The sequence below is a fragment of the Penicillium griseofulvum genome, assembly GCF_001561935.1.
Source record: "Penicillium griseofulvum strain PG3 chromosome Unknown contig_80, whole genome shotgun sequence".
NCBI lineage: Eukaryota > Fungi > Ascomycota > Eurotiomycetes > Eurotiales > Aspergillaceae > Penicillium > Penicillium griseofulvum.
The window spans coordinates 4315400-4337811 of record NW_024467471.1 but is presented as its reverse complement, the minus strand read 5'-3'; the positions used below and the strand labels follow the sequence as shown (position 1 = coordinate 4337811).

General features: G+C 48.7%; 7 protein-coding genes across 7 annotated transcripts; 4 read left to right on the top strand and 3 right to left on the bottom strand.

Annotated features, from left to right (window-relative positions):
• Positions 1-567: 567 nt before the first annotated feature.
• On the bottom strand, positions 568-3878 carry PGRI_025600 (uncharacterized protein; the record flags this gene model as incomplete). Its single annotated transcript, XM_040790273.1, has 7 exons — positions 568-726; positions 788-2601; positions 2652-2697; positions 2752-2836; positions 3039-3165; positions 3233-3779; positions 3840-3878. 7 exons carry the CDS (start codon positions 3876-3878, stop codon positions 568-570), a joined length of 2817 nt encoding a protein of 938 aa, XP_040647226.1.
• Positions 3879-4165: 287 nt separating this feature from the next.
• PGRI_025590 (snoRNA-binding rRNA-processing protein UTP6) lies at positions 4166-5405 on the top strand (the record flags this gene model as incomplete). The annotated part of the gene is made up of 2 exons (XM_040790272.1): positions 4166-4255; positions 4311-5405. 2 exons carry the CDS (start codon positions 4166-4168, stop codon positions 5403-5405), a joined length of 1185 nt encoding a protein of 394 aa, XP_040647225.1.
• A 1277-nt stretch (positions 5406-6682) lies between these two features.
• PGRI_025580 (putative RNA-binding protein (Nab3)) lies at positions 6683-9457 on the top strand (the record flags this gene model as incomplete). The annotated part of the gene is made up of 5 exons (XM_040790271.1): positions 6683-7769; positions 7830-7990; positions 8068-8578; positions 8650-8850; positions 8913-9457. 5 exons carry the CDS (start codon positions 6683-6685, stop codon positions 9455-9457), a joined length of 2505 nt encoding a protein of 834 aa, XP_040647224.1.
• Positions 9458-10157: 700 nt separating this feature from the next.
• Positions 10158-10636, bottom strand: PGRI_025570 (cytochrome c oxidase subunit 6B family protein; the record flags this gene model as incomplete). Its single annotated transcript, XM_040790270.1, has 2 exons — positions 10158-10280; positions 10406-10636. The coding sequence occupies 2 exons, from the start codon at positions 10634-10636 to the stop codon at positions 10158-10160; spliced, it is 354 nt and encodes a 117-aa protein (XP_040647223.1).
• A 426-nt stretch (positions 10637-11062) lies between these two features.
• On the top strand, positions 11063-11753 carry PGRI_025560 (protein SYS1; the record flags this gene model as incomplete). Its single annotated transcript, XM_040790269.1, has 2 exons — positions 11063-11307; positions 11384-11753. 2 exons carry the CDS (start codon positions 11063-11065, stop codon positions 11751-11753), a joined length of 615 nt encoding a protein of 204 aa, XP_040647222.1.
• A 584-nt stretch (positions 11754-12337) lies between these two features.
• PGRI_025550 (class II aldolase/adducin domain protein) lies at positions 12338-13500 on the bottom strand (the record flags this gene model as incomplete). The annotated part of the gene is made up of 5 exons (XM_040790268.1): positions 12338-12412; positions 12464-12632; positions 12706-12838; positions 12905-13165; positions 13233-13500. The coding sequence occupies 5 exons, from the start codon at positions 13498-13500 to the stop codon at positions 12338-12340; spliced, it is 906 nt and encodes a 301-aa protein (XP_040647221.1).
• A 658-nt stretch (positions 13501-14158) lies between these two features.
• Positions 14159-15601, top strand: PGRI_025540 (putative Golgi transport complex component Cog5; the record flags this gene model as incomplete). The annotated part of the gene is made up of 1 exon (XM_040790267.1): positions 14159-15601. One exon carries the CDS (start codon positions 14159-14161, stop codon positions 15599-15601), a length of 1443 nt encoding a protein of 480 aa, XP_040647220.1.
• Between the last annotated feature and the right edge of the window lie 6811 nt (positions 15602-22412).

Below are 22412 nucleotides of genomic sequence, written 5' to 3'. Positions count from 1 at the left end.
CCTCTCAGCACAGGACAAAGGATATCTCAAAGTCAAGATCCAGGTGGCGACGAAAGCGCCGGCTTACAGGCCTTAGAGTTTGGCATGGCTTGTACATTTCCAGAATCATGATACAAAGAGGAATATCCCAGTGTTGGGGGTGTCTCATGGATCTGTCGAATTGGTTGCTGGTCAGATTCCCACATTACAATTGAAACTATATCAGAACAAAATGGCCTGAACTACGGAGTACTGAAAGAAGATTGGGAGAATATACAGATGACCGGCTATTCTTTGAGAAGAATATCAGAGGATCGGGACGCAATAAATCATTAATACTTTGGTCTTTCGGGTCATGCGATGCACGAGTATGCACAAGTCAAAAGTAAACACAGTAGAATAGGAAAGCGATTAACAAATACTCTCATCACGCAAGTTGGCTAGGTATCGGCAGCTCCAAGGATAGTGGGATGTCTGCCTTGTCCACTTTCGTAATTATGTGACGATATAGCAGACTCATAAAATTTCAATCTTCTTATACGAACTTTTGCGCAAAGCATATTCACGCTCCTCACGCAGGCAGACGATCTATTGCCAGTACCTGGGCTCGTCAAAGACGTGGTAGCGGTGTCCGCGCACTCCCTGGCCGCGGAACAAGGCAGGGAAACGACGGCCAACAGGGACCATCTCCTCTGGGATACGCATCTCATTTTCGGGTTCGGGCTCGCCAATGACGAACTTTCCAACCTAGATCACAAAACAGTCAGTACACGTGTGGGAGAAGAAATGGAGAAACAATATTACATACCTGGATCTCAGTATCCGTGATGGTATCACGACTGATTCTGGCGTAACCAGTGCGGTGCAGCTTCTTGAAGAGAAGGTACTCGCACCATCTATCCCAGTCGGTAGGATCAATATCCTTCATTTGACTACGCTCGCTCACGTAGGTGTTGTAGTTACCCTCGAGCGGCTTGGTGACGAGGTAACTCAATAGGATCAGAGGACGCGGGGAGTCGCCCATCAGCTTTGACAGATACTCACTCTGCAAGCGGCGGTCCTCGGGGTCCTCTTCCTGTCCGGAGTGGAACACAACAACATCAACCATCTCGCCGTACATATCGAGGGTGGCGTGGATTGCAGGTGCTAGCTCACCAACAGGCGAGGGGAGAAGGTGGTGGGTAGAGTTGACGATGGGGAACTTAGACAGCAAGGCGGAACCCCAGGTGTGCTTGTTTGGACCGGGGCCGAAGTCAGCGTAGTAGCCAAGGTCCTCAGCGATGTACTGGGTGACGTCCCTGTTGCCCATGATGATACGCTGGTTGTCGGATTCAAGGAAACCAATGACATCTAGCTCAAGCTCACCAATGACGTCGCGCATGCGGCGCTCAGATGACCACATGTTGTTGTCGAGGCCGAAGTGGACAGTCCAGATACCAGCAGTCACAACCTTATCCTCCTTGTGATGAGGGGTGTAGTCATTGGTAGGGAAGCGGAGGTAAGCGATAGCCACGGAAAGCAGTTGCAGTACAGCAAGAACGTAGATATAGTACGATCGCTGTTTCCTGCTGTTAGGGTTGACGGGCTTGTGAGGCTTGCGGGAACGAGTTGAGTTTGAGGTCGCGGCAGAGAAGACACCCGCACCAATGCACAGCATTGTGGTGGTCATGAGCCAGTCAGTGTGCTCACGAAGCAACGGCCCACCTGGGACGAAGGCATAGGCGACAACCCAAACGTGGAAGAGCAGAAGGGCCACGTAAACGATGAAACCGATGCCGAATGTGCTCGCGGGTGAGTGACGAACACTGGATCCAATAAGAACCGGGGCAACGGCCATGATATAGAACGCAAGAACTAGGGCGCCATAGAATCCGGTCCAGTGGTGGTAGCAAGTAAGAAGAGCAGCACCAATGGAACCGACACCGAAGGCAGTCCAGCTTCCAGCGACTCCGGGGTGGAAGATGCCGTACACAAGGCCGGCTCCCATTGCGAAGATCGTCAGAGCACCGTGAGGAGCTGCGATCGGTCCGCGCACTGGGTATCCATCCCAGACCCAGGAGATCATGGTACTCGAGTCGGTCAAAAGCGACACGATGGCGAACATCAGACCACCAAATCCGACAGCAGCAAGGATGGACGAGCCCTTCTTGCCACCCGCTGGCAAATAATCACCCCCGCTCGTATTTGAGCCTCTCTGGGACCTCAAAACAGCGAACAGAGCAAGGAAGAGTCCAATCTTGTTCCAGCCACCATTCTCGGCGTGCATAATCGGCCAAAGGGGGTTGTTGGTCTTGCATGCGAACTTGGCGACGACGGACATGATCAGACCGATCCCCCACGCCATGATACGGGCTTCGAGACGAGGAGCATTGGCCCTCTCGGAAAAGAAGCTAGCGGTCCATGCTGCACAAGTAGCAGAAAGAGCGAACCCAGTCACAAAGAGACGGTGGGCAGGATTCTGGAACTTGTATGCAAGAAGACCAGCGAGCGAAGCCAGGTGGAGAAGGCGGAGGTTCTTCGCGGCTACATATCGCAGGGATGGGATGATGTATAACAGTGGGGATGTGCAGCAAACAATAGCAACCTCATAGCCAGAGATACCCATGTGCCACAGAGGGAAGTCTATCAAGATCAGCAATGGCCATCCGTACCAGGTAATAGGTTTCACTTACACCAGACAAGGACAGGCAGAGCAGTCACGATGGTCCAGAACACAAACTAGAGTCCATTGTCAGTAATGCAGTAGGCCAATGGTCGACTGGTATAATTTACCCCATTGTAGACATCCGAGACAGCATCAATAATCTCGGTCCAGAAGAAGCCCTCGCCAAAGGTGTTGCCCACTGGCTTGCCCTTCCTACGTACGTGGTTAATTTCCTGGATGGTTGTAGTTCGTTATGGAATTGTACACACTCTTTTTCCAAAATAGAATCCGCAGTCGTTTTCAATTGCCTAACGAGCACAAACTTAGACAATGTTTTCTTTTGTGAAAACCAATGTAGCCTTTGGCACTATACATTTGCTGTGGGCAGTGTCATTTCGGAAGCCACGGTACATACCCTCTGCTAACACCCTTAACATCTCTCACCACTAATTCGAAGCTCTCAAAGTCAAGAGCTGTGATAGCATCAAAACCGACATCGAACAAGATTAGGGACCATTCAAAGAACGCATACTTGGTGTAGGCTATGAAGGTTTGACTGATTAGCATGCGGTAACTCTCAGTTGAATGCTTATAAGGGCAAGTACTCACCACCAGGAACCTTGTGGACCTTGTGTTGGATGAAATAGTAGACCAACGGAACCAAAGTTCCAAAGAACAAGCTGGCCATGATTTTGCGGTACTTGACGGCACGACGGTTGTTCGGGCTGAGCGCAAGGCAACCCAGGGTCCACGGCAAGGTGGCCACCAAGTACGAGATCATGAAGATGTCATGCCAGTCGTGGTCATCGGTAGACGTGACATAGGTCCAGCCACCGCATGTCAATGTCCGGAAGATGCCCACGCCGGCAACCAACTTAGGTAAGGTCGAGTTTGGACGCGCAGTGAGGATGTACCATAGGAAGACGAGAGCGAATCGAGGGCCGGAAGTGATAGCAATGAAGACCTGGAAAAAGGACCGCTCGGGATATCGGTCACCAATGGTCGCAGACACAGAGGGGAACCATTCAATGGGGTAGCCGTAGTATTCGTTTTGAACGATCTTGTGGTAGTGCAATGAAACGCCAACAATCAACGCGCTGATGAACGCGGCATATGCGAAAACCGTGTGAGTCCAGGCGACCCATTTGCCGTTGATCTGCAAAGGATATCAAGTCAGTGGCGTTTGATCCGCATTGAACGGCGCTTTAGAACTTACGGCAACCACGGCATCTCCGTCCTTATATCGGGGAGCCATGGTGGCACAGAGGGAAAGGCAATCTCTGCACCTATTTGACAAAAAAAACAATTGGGGAAGAAAAGAACGTCAAGAAAAAGAAAGAAAGAGAGAATGACTTAAAACAAGTAGATGTCACGAGCAAATGGCCCCTGAGGGAAATGAAAACAACTTCCGGATCCCTCGGTGCCTCTGAGCGCCCTGTACGCTAACCTAATGCGGGTAAGCGCGCTCTGGGGCTGATCGGTGTTTTTTCAATGCGGGATGCCGACTTTTTTTTTTTTAACACTCTTCAGTGAACAGCAATCATGTCCGCCGCAACAGATAAGGCTCGATTCTTCCTCGAGAAGTCAGTGCCTGAGCTCAAGGAATATGAGCGCAAGAAGATTTTCACAAAGGTATGCCGCAAAGCGGAGTTCTTCCATCAGATTGACAGCTGATCATCATAACTAGGATGAAATTTCCTCAATCGTCAAAAAACGATCTGATTTTGAGCACAAGCTTAACGCGCGTGGTGCACAGCCGGTGGATTTTGTGCGCTATGCTGAATACGAAATGAACCTCGATGTGCTGCGAAAAAAGCGGGTGAAGCGACTTGGACTCCGGTCAGCAGGATTCAACGGCCAGCGACGTATTTTCTTCGTTCTCGAGCGAGCTACACGCAAGTTCCACGGCGATATCAACCTCTGGGTCCAGTATATCGAATATGCTCGCAAACAAAAGGCACACAAAAAACTCCAGACGATTTTCACCGATGCTCTGCGACTACACCCTACCAGCGCCGACTTATGGGTTTACGCTGCTAAACATTTCCTCGATGACCACGGAGATATGACACAGGCACGGAGTTACATGCAGCGCGGTCTACGGTTCTGCAAGAGCGCGAGAACAATCTGGATTCAATATGCAAAGCTGGAATTGATTTACATCGCAAAGCTGGTCGCTCGCCAACGTATTCTCGGTCTTGATGAGGAGAGCCAGAAGCCCAAGCCGATTCAAGCAGAGGTTGACGACGCCGACGCCGACATGATTGCGCTCCCAGCACTCACAGCTGAGGACATCAACCCGAGCACAGGAGCGGACGGAGAAGTAGACCAGGTTGCGCTGCAAAACCTGAACTCCACACCTGCCCTGAGCGGTGCTATCCCGCTCGCCATCTTTGACACAGCCACAAAGCACTTCAACAACGATGATCGGTTCGGTCAAGAGTTCTTTGATATGGTTTGGGAATTCCAGGATGCGCCTTGTCTTCGCAAGATTTTGGAACATGTGATTGAGACAATGCGCACCAACAAGCCTTCCAGCCCACGGACGCAGATTTGCTACATCAAGTTCCCGACCGCTGGAATCCCTCCCACTTCGGCCGAGTTCCCGCGGGCGCTTGGTAGTTCGCTTGCTCGCCTCAGGGAGTATCCTATGGGCAAGGATCTCGCACGCCAAGTTATCAATTGGCTTCAGCCTGTTCAGGCAACAGAGGGCTTGGATCCTTCGTTGCAGAAGGTTATTGCAGCTACCGTCCGCAATGCGGAGCGCGCAGCACAGGAGTAGTATACATAGCATACCCAAGTATTTGTACTTAGCACATAGGCGTTGATCGGATATTATCAAAATTCAGGGTCCACTGGCGAACTTGTCCCTATGCTATCAGGTTTTGCATTGATATTAATCATTGTATTTGCTCCCCCGGCGACTACTTTTTTTGTCGCTGTGCTGTTTCTTATCTTTAATGCGACCCTCATTTTGAGCTTTTTGTCTATGTTTTTTTCCCCCCCCCGTTAGATTCGCTCAATTGCTGCCATGGAAAGAGTAAACATACAATTTTTGCACGCGATTTCTTTGCGCTTGTGATGTTTCCCCGGGAATCACCTCTTTAGCCGAGCTCTGCAATAGCTGATAGAGCTTGTCAAAGCAGGATTCCACGTTATTAGATTGTTTCCGCTCCTCGTCCGACTGGATGACTAGACATTGGGTTCTTTCGGCGGCATATCGGGAAGCACGAAGTGGAGGGTGTATCAGACAGGGTACCAATGGTAGCAATGCGTCCAATGGGACTTTCAATGTGGCCTTGGAGTTGACCCTATTTCCCCGATTAGATAGTTTCAGTACTATTGATAAGTGGAGACACTGACTTGTTCACATTTTGCCCACCTGGACCGCTAGACCGACTGAAAGAGATCTCGCAGATATTACGAGGGATTGTTTTGGAATTGAAGGATTTGAGCCAGTCCCTGGCTATTTTTATATCTTGATCAGCTTGAGATGCGAATCTTCGCAAAGCGGTCAAGCTTTGTATACGGGAATACATAGTCCAGTACGGAGTAGTTCGAGAAAGGGAAAAGAGGGTGGAGAGTTCAAAACATAAAGAGACTCGGTCTGGCCCCGCTTAGCGTACGTAACAAACGCTTTTTATTTGACTGAAATTATTTAGAGTGATTAGAATGATGTAGTTTCTGTATAATTTCAATGTTATATATAGTACGGGTGTATAGTGCTATATAGTATTATAGTCGTTACATCAACCACTCCATCACCTGAAATCTATCCATCCTAAATAATATGCCTCGTGATTGATATCCTCAACGCCTCCAACTTGCTCACCTGACAAACTTTTTTTTTTCTCTATTCCCCCCCACCTATTTCCCCCCATTTCTCTTCTTCATCGCCTATTTTTTCTTTCTTTTTCCTTTCTACTTTCCCTCTTGGGTAAAGGCAGAAAATCCATTTTCTCATCGCCCCACCTTAGCTTGCGATTGCGAAAATTCCTAGCCCCCCGGACTCCTTCACCATTTCTCCGTAGATGAAACCACCTCCTTCCCAAAGTCTACATGACGCCCAGTCCCGATGAAGCGCTTCACTTTCGCGGAAAGACTTTGACTCCGGAAAGCCCTCGACCCTTACACATACCAGAGCCGTCGAATATCCCAGTCTTAGAGAACCAAATGGACCCCGTCTTCAACGATACCTCCACCTATGAACGCTCGGTGTATAATCAGGTCCCACAAACACATGGATGGTTGCACGGGTTAAAAGATGGACAGGGGGGATCGAGTACCCAAGATGGTAGTTTTCAAGCCTTGCCAAATCCTGGGATGCAGAATGAAATTGATTCTGCATACTACCCTCCCCCAGCTTCGGGGTCCGAAAATCCCGGCCAACTGAGTTCAGCTTTCTCTCACCACGATTCCACTTATTCCCACGCCGCTCCGGTTGCTCCGGTGTCCCAAGGCTATGCCACTGGGAGCGAAGTAGATCATGCCCACCCGGAGCAGTCAAAGATGCCGGACCGCCTAATTACCGACGAGCGCGTGGAACATAACGTGGGAGGTGTCAATTTCCAGAGCTTGCTCGACAATCTTTCACTCCCCAACCCTGGTGCAACCATTCCCGCCGTTTCTTCATCTGAGAACTCGTCTCTCCGCCAAGCACCCGGCGAGTCCCTCAAATCCCAGGGCACCCATGCCCACCCCCAAGCCCAAAGCCACACTTCTATCCAGGCCCATTATACTCCAAACGGTGGATCACATCACCAACTTCCGTCTGCCCATGATGCCGATGCCACTGCACCGCCTGCCTACTCGGCCCAATCTAGTAATATTCAACCCCAGAACCAGTCCCAGCCATTTAACACTGCTTCTGGGGCCTCGGCCGCCAACAATCTACTTCCCCCAACCGGTACCTTCCCGCAAACTCCATCTACCGGTGCCGAATCTCAGGGCTCCCTGCAAGAGCCTTCTGTAGCTTCCAAGAAAGGCCGTGTGGACAAGCAGGGTCGACCTATCAAGCTTTCTGACGATGATGCGCCCTGGGGTCCAGAGGTTCAGAAGAAATATGATGAGTTCTTGCACGATGAGCGGATCTATGTGACGGAAGGTCTCTGGGATCGGTTCCCAATGGGCTCCAGGTTGTTTGTTGGTCAGTATTGTGTCCGCTTATATCAAGTCTTCGTCTATCTAACGGGATTTCCATGTGCAGGCAACCTCCCTACCGAAAGAGTCACCAAGCGAGACATGTTCCATATCTTCCATAAGTACGGCAAACTGGCACAGATATCGATCAAACAGGCGTACGGCTTCATACAGTTTCTAGAGGCCAGTTCTTGCCATGCGGCTCTCGGTGTCGAACAGGGAGCCATCGTGCGCGGCAGGAAGATACGTGAGTGCCCGAAGCGATAATTCGGCAATCTTCCTCTCCAAAACCTAACCGTCCACAGATCTCGAAATTTCAAAGCCCCAGCGATCGACTCGGCCCGCGCAAGCACCCGAGACTTCCCGTGCACCGCCGCCACACCGTTCGCGGTCACCGGAGTTCAGCCGTGCCGGGCCTGGGCGAACTAACGTCCGGGGCCCTGCCGATCGATACGACCGATCCAAGCCATATGAATCGAATCGGCTTCCATTTAGCGATTTCCGGGATGAACCTTCTCACCGCAGCAGACGCGACGATTATCGCCCGCCACGATCGCCTTCCCCGCGGCCCTTTCGGGGATCTAGAGAGGGGTATCGGTCGCGCGACAGAACCCCAGAAAGGTTTGATCGCCGCGAGCGACGGCGCTCCCGTTCTCCACGTTCTCCTCGCTCTCCTTATTCCAGAGATCGACGTTACCGCAGCATCAGTCCAAGACCACGTGGTATCTACGAAGGTGAAGCAGATTTACCTGTGCCTCGACGAGCTCAGCGAGATGTACCGGAGGTGCAGCTTCTCGTTCTGGAAGAACTTGACAGGTGGGTTGAATACATTGAGGTCTGTTTGACAAAATCACTGACATTACGAAGGAACTTCGTTCTTCATGTAGAGAACGCTTTCCGCAACCGTGGATTGCGAGTGGATGTCCTGGTGCTTGGTCCCCGGATCCCCCTGGGTGCCGCCGTGCATCGTCAATTTATTGAAGGTGTTCTTGCGGTTGTTCGACTATCTCGTCCGAATCAAGTATCTCGGAAAATTCCTCTGCAGCTCTTTGATCGAACTGCCGGATTGGATAATGTCCGCTTCCTTGGTAAGCGCATTCTGTGTTCGCTTCTTCTTCCACCTCTTGCTAACCTCTTCTTTCCCCCATAGATTACCCTGAGCTCGAGCCTAATATGTCTGCTGAGCTCTTGAGCCACCAAGCCCAGGCGATGCAGCGAGGAGCAGCCCCAACTGCATTTGCACCCAATCCTGCTTTCCTCGTCCCCCAAGCACAGCCTATGCCGGTTCCTCAACCCGGCATGCCTACGCTTTCAAATCCACCCAACATCGCGAACCTCATTGGTTCACTGGATGGTCCTAGCCTCTCTACTCTCTTATCTGCGCTCCAGCGACCTCCCCATTCGCAGCCTGTGTCTGCTACTCAGTCGCCCTTTTCCTCACCAAACCCACCTCCGGCCGACCTCGCTAGTCTCCTGACCAATGCGCATCGGCCTCCACCTATGCAAACCGCCCCACAGCAACCTCTTCCCCAGCCACCTTTCAATCTCCAGCCTGTAAATGCACCAATGATCACCGATCCAAACGTGCTTTCGCTCCTAGCCAAAGGACTAGGTGGACAACAGCAGCAGGGCCAGGGACCCGTTGGACCCCAGGTACAGAACCTGATGCAGCACCTGGCTAAATGGAAGCAATGATTTCACGACTCTCTTACTACCTCATTCTCATTCGAACTTAAAGTTCATCGTCATTCTTCATTTTAGGGGCCTGGCGTTCTTGCATTCCTGGTGATTTCAGTGCTCTGCTTCGGTTTCTTTTTTTTTCTGGCTGGCCAAAACCCAGTTCTCGCAACACTAGGCGTTTCCTTTCTTTCCTTTTTGCTCGTTGCTTCTCGTGTGTCAAAGGCAGTAACATATTAGGTAGATATTGCGGCAAGGGGGTATTTAGGATGGAGTTGACTTGTCTTTTCAATCATCGGACTCTTGCTCATTGTGACTGTTTATTTTCCCCTTTTGGACATATACGGATGTTCCTTAGATATTTTGGGTTATATTATTACTTGTGTACATTCTCCGGTTTGACATGAAAGCATGTGTACCTAGGTCACTCTACTATATTTCATTTTCTATGGACTTGCTTTGGCTTCTTAGGTGCCGCTTTCACGAGGTCCCTCAAAAGACAGGCCGAGTCAAATTCCGAATAGCATATTTGACGAACCTTGGATCTTAGAGCTGGAATTATACAGGGCATACATAGTAAGACTGAGCAAGCAAGCCGTCTCAGGCTTTCAGCTTCCAGTAGTGTAACTTTGGAATGGAGTGGTCATCAAGGTACGTGATAAGAGAGGATATGCTACATATTGTACAAAAGCCACCGACAAAAAGTCCTTCTGGCTTCTTATTTCGAGTTCCAACCTTTCTCCTTCAACTCCTTCACCTTAGCCGCATCCTCCTTTTGAATGCGCTCGATCGTCTTGTCCCGGTTGAACTCCATCACACGCTTTTCCTTGAAGTATTTCACCTAGTAGACACCAAGAATCTTGAGTCAGCAATTTGCCGGCGAATAGATATAACGTAGATCAAGCTAGAAAGCACCAAAAATTGGCAATTCTGAGAGCAACTGATCAAAGATCCCACCGTACGTACCCAGCTTTGTGAACATGCCGCCTCAAACTCCGCGACCTCGTTAGCGCACTTCTGTCGCGCCTTCTTATCGTCTTTAATGCCATCCAGGATATCGTTCTTGTCAAGGCAGGCGAAAAATAGATCCCGACCCTCCCAGCAGCGTGCGCGACTCGTTCGATCCGGGGCAATGCGGCCGCCGTCGGAGGCTGCGTTCTTGTTTGAATCGCCGGAAGACCAAGGTAGCCAGCCCATTTTGTGGAGATGATTATACCGGATAGGGAGCGGATTGGGTGTCGACTCTATTCGAATATGTAGAGTATCCTGTGGTTTGTAGCGAATTGTGCAACTGACAGGTGTCTGTGATGGCAGATGCCCAGTTGGCGGGTCGGGCCTGTGACCGCCAAGACTGTTGATCCCAGGCAGGCGATCGCCATCTCCGGACCCTTTTTCACTTTGAACACACTACACGTTCTGGATTTTACATATAATTTTGAAGTCTCTGACACTGGATACTTTTTGTCTCTGGATTTCGCTTTGAACATCTTCCCAAATAGCATTGCATGTTCCCTTCCCTTCGCCCCCACATTCTTATCCTCGCCTCGACCGCCGAGCTTAATCCGACACCTCGACTTTGAACGAAATTCGAGGGTGACAAGACCCCCGTTGTCTATTTAGTTGATGCCCGCGCGCCGGCGTCCACCAGCGGGGTCGCGCACCGAACTCCCTCCGCTGAAGATCGTCCGCAAGATCCTCTTGCTGCAGCTCGCATACTATGCCTGCGCCACGGTGCTCATCTTGTTCACGACAGTTGTCTATGGCGCACCATTCTCGCTAGACCTAGTCTTTGGCTGGGACTCTCTGCGTGGCGACACGACCATTGGATGGATGTTGGGATTGGTGTGGATGTTGAATTGCTTTGTTAGGTGAGTTGTCCACTACTTCGACATTTGAGTATCTTGAACAACAGCTAACTCTAATCTCCCCTTGGGGAATACTCAGTGTTATATTCCTACTCATCTTCGTATCTCGTTCAAAGCTGGTGCCCGATTTCGCTCTGACGATTCACTTCCTCCACCTCATCGCCACTACTTTGTACTCCCACTCCCTGCCTTCGAATGTACTCTGGTGGGGACTTCAATTCGCCAGTGCGACTATGATGACCTTCCTTGGCATGTGGGTGTGCCAAAGACGGGAGCTGGAGCCTATCAAGTTTGGTGGACACAGTGGCAGCACCCAAGCTGGCCCGTCACAGACATCTGACGGTGACGGCCAGCAGGAGTCAAGCTTTGGCCGTGGCCGCGGTCGAGAACGCAGCTTGCAAGAATATGAATTGGATGATATGAAGCACACGGGTGAGCATGCTGTATGAAGCCGCGCCTGCTCGCCCCCTCGCCCCATCGTTGATGTTCCCTGTTGGGGCTATGAACGACTTTTTGTTACACTGGCACACTTATCTTTCTTCCCACGCCTTGGTCTATCGTGGACTGTTTGATGCATTATTTCCATTTTGTATACCCTTGCGGCAGTTGCATCTGTATAGATGGCGTTTGTTCTGAAGGAATTGATTTCCATATTTATTTGTTCGATACCTGTTTACATTAATATCTGCTAGGTTTGTACTATTCTTCTCAGTCAGACGATCTGACGAGCTATATGAAAATAATTCCATATTCAATCTCAACTTCTCGAATCCTCCGTACCTAAGAATAACATCCATTTCGGCGAAGCTCAAGTACAACTATGCAAAAGCTTATACTACCTGTTACGAAGGAAGCATGTATTGCTATCTGGAATAATGTCTGAGGGCAGCACAGCTTCTCCAGGACCTTTCATCCAACGCTCTCGTGAAATGATATTGTGGTTGATGATCTGCTCTCTCGATGTCCTTTCAAAGGCTAAATATTTGGACGAGCTTCGAACCGAATCGGAAATGCTATTTATATTGTTCACATCTTACTCAAGGAACCTTCCGTTTGTCTCTTCGACAAGCAACTCGAACTCAGGCTGGAACTCGGTATAGAAGTTGTGCTAAGATGGTCAGCATACATATTCTCAAACATATATCACCTTTCCACTTACAGGATTCTGGGCAGCATCGGCGGTAAACTTAGCCGCATCATCACTAATGATCTTCTTCGGAAGACCATTGGCGGCTGCTGCTTCAGCAAGAAGCTGTGACTCACAAGCGTGCTCCAGCATGGAGTATAGGATTGCTGCTTCATCAACAGTCGAGCCGACAGTTAGAAGACTGTACATGAGTTGAGTCAAATTAGCCAGACAGAACCAGACACATGAAAATGCAAGGGCAAATATCGGCTCACCCATGGTTTTGCAAGATACATGCAATGTTTTCCTTGCCCAATGCCTTTGCAATGGCCTTCCCTTCATCTGCCGACAGAACAATGCCGCCATGGTCTTCGTAAACGCCCACTTTGCCAAAGAAGTTGCACGCATCTTTATACTACGTTAGCCCAAATTCGAACCCGAATGCTACGTAAAGGGAAAAGGAAAGCCACCAACCTTGCGTAAGCATCTCGATTGGCTTCCCAAATGAACTCCACGTCTTTCCATGGATACCATGCGTGTGCGCCGCAGCCACAACATCTGGACGTGCTTTGTGGATCTCTGAATGAATCAAGAATCCAGCTTCATTAACAGGCAGCTGGGCTCCACCCTCAACGACGAATCCATCAGCGTCAAGGAGAACAAGATCCGAAGCCTTGATAGTCGAGAAATGCTTGGCAAATGGATTCATCCAGAAATGGTCTTTGAGGATTGGGTCTGCAATTTGTCAGAATCCTCTTGCTCTATAACGAATATTCCATTCAAAAGAGAGTGTCACACTTACCTCGCATCGAAATGTGCCCGGAGACACCCTCTCCATACCCCAGCTTTCCAAAGAACCGGAATGCAGCAGCCATGTGCTCCTTCATCCACTTGCGTTTCTCGGTTAGGTCTGAGAATGTGGGAATACCGCGCAGTTTCAGAGTGCCGTTTCGGCCTCCACGAGCTAGACTTTGGAAGCCTGCATCATTTGCTGCTGGTGGTAGTGGAGGTAGTTGATCTTCGTTGGTCAAGCGAACGGTCTGCTCTTGGGTTGTGGTTGTAGTCGACATGGTGAATAATTCTTAGCTTAAAGTACTATATTTTCCAGAAATTGTGTCTTTAAATGTCGAGAGTTCATGTTCATAATACTCGGACATAAATCCGAACTCTTATCTGAAGTGGACCCCGCTCTGTCGTTGGAAGGCGCTGGCAAAGTTACAATGTCAACGCATTTGATATTTGATTGATTGATATTTCGAAAGCAGATATTCATTGGCTCTAGAGTTATCTGATGTCGGTGGCTCCCTCGTGGACTCTTAAGATTGGTAAAGGTCTCCGAGGTTTTCTACCTCGAATTCCTATGCCTGCATCGCCACATTATGTTTAGGATGATCTAGATATACTTAACGTAGTATCCTAGTCACTTATATTTTATCTATATTATCATTGACAAGTCAGTAATGGCCTCATCTGCTGAGAATGTGTAAGGTGACTAAGTAATGACACGTGACGCTATTGTTATCAGCCATGTGGGTTTCCCTATCTTATGGCCAATATCTCTCTCTCCTCCAATGACCTACGGATGTCAAAACATTGAGAGTCGAAGAAATACTGCTTCTGATCTCCACATGCTCCTGATTGGCTGGTTCCAAGATCTTCCCTAGTTACTCCATTACTCTGTTCTTCTATGCGGCCCCATTGAGATAGACATTGGACACGTCTAGAATCATGGCAGAAGGAGATCCATCATACATAGACTATGAGGCTTTCTTAGACCCGGAATTCTCGCCGACTTCATTTGCCAATACATTGGTGACAAGCACAAACAATGCAACAGATACCCCGTTGGATTTATCAACACCATTGTCACGGGTACTCTTTGATCTTCAGGAGATCGATACACACATCCATGCATTGACAACCAAATCAGCTCTCCCATTGCTTTCACACACCCAAAGCCAAACTAAAGCTGCTGATAATATCTTGAAGGAATCAGGGACACAGATTGCCTCTGTGACTCAAGGGTACGAGCGCCTCCAAAAAGAGGTTATACAAAAATGGCAAGCAGCCGAGGAAGCCCGTATTGCTGCTGAAAACTCCCTTGAAACTGTCCGCCTAGCAAGGGCGGTTGCGCGCTGCTTAACCCTGGGTAGACAGTTAGAGAGCCAGGTATCTGAAATTACAGGTCGAGGTGCAACAGGGCCGGCCCTCCCAGCCGGACCAGATGGACCAGCATCACCGTCAACTGGAAAAGATGGCTTCCGCGCACTTGAACGAGCAGCGTACACGATTTTGAACCTGCGCGAAATGTTCTCGGCCACGACCCAGGGCGAAGAAGGCTATGGGTTGGATCGGGTGAAGGTCACTCGCACTCTGCGCGGAGAATTCGTCATCCCCGCAGAGAACATGGTCAAGTCGAGAGCGCAACAGACCATTAACAGATTCACTTTGTCCTCAAACTCGGCAAGCGCCAATGGCCAGTCATCCATTCCATCTGGATATAAGCAAGCCCGCGATGCCCGAGCACGTCTCGCAACCGCCGCCACAACTCTATATCTTCTTTCGCCTGCACCAAAGGGCGAAACCACAGCAGCCAACTACAAACCCGAATTATTGTTGTCAACATTACAAGGCTTCATGCACACAGCGATCATGACATCCGTAAATTCTCTCGCCCGGGCTCTTACCCAGCTGCCAACCATGGACCGAGCCCTCGCCGACATCTCCGCCCGATGCCAGGATATAGTCGCCTTGGAGAACATTCTCAGAAACCTCCGCCCACCACCGCACCCTCTCTTGGCCTCCGCAATCGACGAACCTGCCGAAGCCCAAGCAGCAGCCTCAAACAAACCTAATCTCCTGCAGCCTCTTCTCCAGGCTTTGGACACCACTTCACTTCCTTCCTACTACTGGCGCTCCCTCGCCTCATCTCTCGCACCGCGTGTCCAGGAAACCGTCAACCGAGGCGGTGTCTCTGCTCGTACATTGCGGTCCAACCGTGATCGACTAAGAGTCGAGATCAAAGAGTGTGTGCTCCGTGCATCGCAGGTATCTGCTACCAGCCTGCTAGCTGAGAAGGGACGACCAGGATCCGACATGGTGGTTGTTGGAAACTGGGAGCGAGAAGCTGCCGTGATGGTGAGCTCGGTTGTTGGCCCCCTGGGACGGTGATCGAGGCTATACGGCTACGACAAGCGTGTTGTACATGTTGCCGAATCTCTACAAAAAGGGATTTCGAGATTTTGTATGAGGTAGATGAGGTCAGTCGAAACGATTCACTTCAGCTCTAATGAGAAATATAATTGTATGGCGAGTGGCATACTACACTCGAACTTGATGTGGTCTTCCTTTTCATTAGAACCTGCTAGTTTGGTGTCAGCTTCTTAATCAATAGTAAAAGTCCGGCTATGTAGATACGGGCTACACTTGATGACAATGCAACACTGGAAGCTGACAAGGCAGTAGAAGTCGGAGTAATTAAAGTAAGAAACCGTTTGAGGCTACGCGGGCTACATATAGAGAAAACTGAGGCTTTTTGTGTCGTTGCACAGTTCATTTCCTCAACGCAGTTTTCATACATGGGCAAGGACCCTATGTGTGCGTGGTCACATTGGTAATTGGTCAGAAACCCCCATACATCCCTTTCTCCTCATTTATTCCACCTCCATGTCATCAAACTTCACTCATAGGTTTGATGTATTGTGAAGGAGAAAATACATAGTCTCGACATGCTGCGTTTCACCCAATGACTCGGTATCTGTGCGGCTTCCATTCCTCTCAATATGAATCTTCTCATGCTTCCGCTTTTCGACTTGGATTTGCAGGCTTTTCCCATGTATACGGAGCGTCTCCGAAATCTGAATTCTGCGAGGAACGTACTGCGCCAGACAGATGCTTATGGAGCGAATAGAACGGCAAAATTTCGAGGCCGTGCTTGAGGAAGCTTGCGATGAAGTTCGCAACAACTTTCATTCCAACGACGTAGCGGTCCGTACCAGCTGAACGGAAGAAACATTTGCTACCACGAAGGGCTAGTTCCACCCTGTGTGTTCCCGCTGCAACTCAATGTGGTGCTGGGGCTGGGACTGGAGCGAGCCAACCTATGTCTCGCCTTTCCATAAAAGGGTTGACGAGTTGCTGCTGGGATGCTGGACGGCGCCTAGAGGGGCCTGATGGTGTAGTCACAGGTAGACATCCTACGGCGAAGTTGCCGGCTTCATATTTATCGAAATAGGGCCGCGTTGATTTCTGTTTGCTGCACTATGACCGATATCATTCGCCGTCCCATTCTCCTCATGGTTGAAGGGTTTCTTCCCATAATCCAGGGTGCAAGGCCGACTCTTCAGGGAGCAATCAATAGTACAAACTCCAACGGTTCATCACAAGCTAACAGCAAACCAAGAGCACCAAAAGCAACATGCGGAAGAGAGGTTAGGTGATAACCCCAGTCATTTCATAGAAGATGTCATGCTCCAGCAGAATTTTTGCTCAGTTGGGATTCCGCTAGCATCGATGAGGGCCATCGCTGGACTTCGGTCATTTCGCCTCTCCCACATTTCATCTCCGTCGCAGACCAACCACATGAGCATCCTATCATCACCCATTCCCGTATCAGAAAGTTCATCGGCACAATCGAGTCGGTGGGTCATATAGCTCGCCTCTCCTGATGGCTCGCCTCTTGTTAAGCATCTGCTGCTGGGAGTAACCCAATCAACCGGGTTTTCTCGTATTCTCTCTCATCAAAGAACGCGCCTATCGGGGAATTTGTTTGAGTGAGTAGCTCGGATTTTCCTAAAACACACTCTTTGCCCTATCTAGCCATCCGAACTTTCGACGTCGATGACGATGTTTTGCTGTGAGGTAGCAAATGGCTCACTAACATTTGCGGCACGACGAGCGCAAAGAACCAACACCGGGGCTGCCAGACATGTTGATTGATGGTTTGCGAATTCTATCGCTCAAGTTGGTGCTCAATAACACAGGCAGTTCGACATCATCACATCTGAAATTATTCTGATGTCTGAGGTCTTGAGATTCGCGAGCAGCTCCCAACCCACATCATGCATGTTGAGCCCTATTGTAAGAAGCATCAAGGCAGTTCCAATATCATCACATCTGAAATCCTTCTGATGTCTGAAGTCTTGAGATTCGCTAGCTCCTAACCGACATCATGCATGCTGAGCCATATCCTCGTCTTTTTCCCTATCCCGTTTGGATAGCGTGGAAGATCTTCGCGCCCCCAGCGAGTGCAAACTCCATGTTTGCTCGAGGCATCTCTTGAATACGTTCGCTCGCGAGGTTGTCTAGAGCTCCCGCTTCGTCCGCCTCCAGCATTTTCGCCAGCGACCTCGCTTTGCATGTCGAGAAGAGGGTGTTGTGTTCCCGTGTTGTGCTAGGATCTCGTCTCAGATTGCGCACATGACATTGGTGTGTCTTGAAGAGTTCCACATAAGTTCTTGCGAACGTTGTCCATCAACTTCCCTATTGTAAGGGACATCAGACCGTGCTGTCGACTTATATTTTTCGTAATGATGTGGAACAACAAGAACATTAGCACATTACCGCCACCATGGCAGTGTCAGTTTTGTCCTCGTGAAACAGGCGGCCCCGTTCGTCAATAGAGAGAGATATCACATACACAAACACAAGCATTAAGGAAAGAGACCGATAGAATAGGGCAATAAGTCGCAACACCGCCGAAGGTATGTTTGGGATTGGAAGCATTAGGGCCAGCAGGATTCGAGGTCTGAGATGTTCAGACTGCACACCATCGTGCCAGTCAAAAATTCTACCCTCTGCAATCATTCTTCCCTTGGTGCCATCCTTTTTAGGCGGCTCCCTCCACCTTCTTCTTCCGACGGGCCACCCGTGCGGCTTGTCGACGGGAGCGTTCACGCTGACAGGCGTAGAGCACTTTTTGTCGGCACGAGAATGCCAAGCTGCGCACGATCAATCTCGTTGGGCGTTGTTCTGTGTCTGATCCGGAATGAAAATGGCATATATCAGATGCGATCCCTTTCAAGGTCGGATATATATATGCATATATAAATACGGGCTCAGCCACCATATCAACTTTTGGTCGCATGTGAAGGTCTACCCGTTCATTCAATGGTAGAATATATAAGCCCGGGAATGAGCTTTTATGCAACAATCCAGGACGTGGGAGTAGTCGGTCTTGAAAGTCGCAAGTCACGGATTTGAGTGACTATAGACCACCCAGCGGTTTTTACTGGTGACTCGTAGCGTGAAAGACAACGCTCGAAGCGCGCAATCTGCACAAGTGTGTTAGTAAAGTCCGCAAAATGAAATCTGCGCGACTTACTCGTCCAATTGTGACCGTGATGTCCGAGAATGTGCCATGCTGTACTTCATCGAACTGACATCTCAGAAACAGTATGATGAATGACGGAGAGTAATATCGTTTCTCCATCGCCAGCTGGAATGAGCCCTTTCTTTTTTCTCTTTCTTTTTCCCACTCGCTGTAATTTCACATTGGATCTTTGCAAACGACGTGATATCGCTTCTCCAGATCTGGCTGCAGCGGACACAAAAGGTGAGACTGATTGAGCATCGATTGCAAAATTACAAGATGCATAGTTCTCTCACATCTGGGAGTTCTCTTATGTGGCAGTCTTTAGTTCGTATACTGCATCGTCTCAATCGAAGGGGATCATAGGTGTGTGACGATGACGAAGTTGGAGGACGAATTCTGCAAGTCGAACATCCAGTGCACAATTCCAATAGCCACGGGAGACGTTGATACCATTCCAGGGAAAGGACGGTACTCGATGGAACCGGGCGCGTGACGATAGATAAGAATAACACTGGCTCTTTCAGGCAGGAGATATTGTTCAGCATGGCAGGTCTGGTTAGGGTTCAATAAGACACTGCATCCTAGTATCTTTAGAGACTGAAAGGATGATACTAATCAGATAGACAGCTGTGACAGAGCTGCTAGGAGAATTTGGGTTGGGGCATTCGACATGACTTCAAGATATTGGCCTTTTTATCCTGGCGTTGCGGTTGCCACGAAAAAGGCATCCAACACAGCAGTTGCTCCATCCATGGATACCATAGATAGTTGTTCTTGATGCTCAGAGTACACCCAGCATGTGTCAGAAGAGGCTCATGTGTGCAGATTATAAGTGATCACAGGAGGTGTTAAGCTCTGGGGATAGGGGAGGGGGAAGACAAAGAGATGGAGAGGTGAAGGAGGGGGAGAGGTGGGGGTGAATAAGTAGAGATATGGGAAAGAGTTTGGAGAGCAGAGGAAGAAAAAGGAATAGGAAGCGGGAAAGGAAGTTTCTAGTTCCACTATGGATATGCCTATTTGAGCCTCTAATGTTTGAATGTGGACTGACTAGCTTAAAAGGGACATAGAGCCAATACCTAATCGTGCCAAGCGCCCAAATACATTATCCACTTAACCACTGCTAAGAAATTGGATGAATGCCATACAGATGGAGCATGTTCTCTGCTCACCACGTGGTAGAATTTGAGAAGGTATGTGGTGGAAGAGAGGAATACGAAATACGCTTGAAATGTAAGAGGTTTCAACAGTTGGGATGATAGCAAAATAGGTACCTCTCTTTGTTTAGTCTTTGTTCAGATGAATAATGCCTACCTTGTTAATTAGACTTTTGTCAAGCTTCCTTCCTTCTATCTCTCTTTCATCCACCGCTGTTCCATCCATCACTGTTTCATCTATCACTTCTGTCCTTTCGATTCACGCGGAATTGCAGATTTATTCTCATTAAACATGGAAAATCCCCGGACCCTTCTGGCAAGACGGCTTCCCACTCTGACACAACTTGGGAGAACCACTGAGCCCTCGAGTTTTGCTCAATTTTACTCAATTTTATATGTAAACGAAGAGTGTAGTTTCAGATTTGGATTTTCCACCAGTTACTACAAACGGATTTCATGGTCATACAAACGAAAAATATTCTATTCGATTTGCAGTTTGAACATCCCTACTCCATCTTGGAATAATGCAAGCTCTTTCACCATCTGCCATATTCCCTTAACTCTTAAGTTCTATAAATACCTAAACCTTGTTGTCGCACCATGGGCAACAGACCCTTGGAAGTAAATACCCAATCCCAGGGCCTCAAGTCCCAGGTACCAGCAACCAGCCGCACCCAAAGCCAAGGTACAAACAACTAGCGTACCTGACCAGGAACCTTCAAATAAACGAGTTGGTACCCTGGGACGACTACTATAACACCAGGGTATCGGGACCCAATCCGTCAGCTCACACAGAATCCGAAGCAAAAGCCTCCGAACATCGGGAAATAATACCCATGTACGCAGCGGTATAGATGCCAGGGTCAAACCCCCATTTCTAGAGAATATCGATGCGTTGATGTCTCACTTTTGGCCTGGTTCTTAACCGCGCCTTACACCGGTTTATCACAGGTTGAAAGCTGATATATCAAAGAATCGTTTGTACAAAGCTTTTTTCCGCTTTTTTTTTACCGTCGACCTACAAAACTGGTATATAGAAACAGAATAGTGTTTGAGGAGACCACTGAAAAGACCTGAAAAGACCTGCAAAGACATCAGAAGGCCGCTTATAGAGCTGACTATCTTGTAATAGTAACTCAAGTATCTTGATTATTTTGCTGGTCTTAATTCAGAAAATAAGGCATCATCGATATTGCCTAGAAATGGGGCTTTGACCCCTGGCGTCTATACCGCTGCGTACCCATGCATAAATGCATATATACATCAAGATGTGCCGCAAATAAGCGGGTAGATCTACATCTGCAAGTATGTTGCACGAGTACCTGAACGCAGTGTTACAGAGGAGTCAGATGACTCTCACAGTGTGCACCACGGTGTTAGGGATGTTTAGGCAGATCTGAAAGTTAGTGGGAACTGGTGTGCACACTGCATATTGACTCAATGCCGTAGATGTAGAGGGGTACAGGTGCATGTCAGTTGCTACGGAGGGGTCCAATTAGATTTGGGGAATGGCATGGGTTTGGATTAGAAAATGCAAGCGCTTTGTCCCTTTCGTCCGGTCTGGAATTCACATGTGAATTACTCTCAGCCTCCTGGCACTTCTTGTACTATACGGAATATGTACATATGGGTTGATGTCTGGGATAAGGTTTGATGATGAGTACATGTTTACTAATTACATGTGTATCTCACTGCTTTATGGCCTTCGATGGTGAATCACGCAACATATATTGCCCAATTTGGGTTTAGCTTTGTGCGTTACTGCCATGCGTGTCTCTTTAGAATGCACATATAATAAATCATACATGGTACTACCATTAGAATACTGGTATTCCGGTTCTTAGTTTCTCCTAGATGGCAATTCAGGTATTTCTACAGCGATAATTCCAATAATATGCCCGCCACCTGATTATTGCTCCCAACAAGTGATAGATCAGGATGATAGCTAGCTGACGTCCGGATGTTTTCGGCGCGGCAATTTAACTTTTAGCTTTTTGGCTCTATGGAACTACGATATTCCTGAAATTGTCTTCGCGGCAAATACGACAACTCAGCAGGGCAAACCCGATAAAGAGATTGACCTAGAAAGATCTAGAGATATCTGTGTTCTCCAAAGATACCTATACACTACCTTCGCCGACGGAAAAAACAACCCCAAGACAATCTCCACCGATCTAAAGGACGTACGAAGAGGAAATAGAGGAACTTGCCAAGAAAGGTATCGATGTGACTGTTATTCAAGCCTTACAGGACTAGTCGACATTTTCGACGGTATATTAGACCTTAGAACGATGTTAGTGGCATAGACTGTAGATGCTACAGTACGTACCGAAACTAGTGCGACCACCTACACTCCTTGATTGATTATCCAACCCTAATGCCAAGACTCATTGGTCTATATCGGGACTAGCCACGGGATATTAATGTTCCGTTTTCACTTCAATTCCGTAATTTACGTTAATAGAAATACGAACCAATGTCTCGTACTGTACTGACGACCCACGGGACCTAGAAT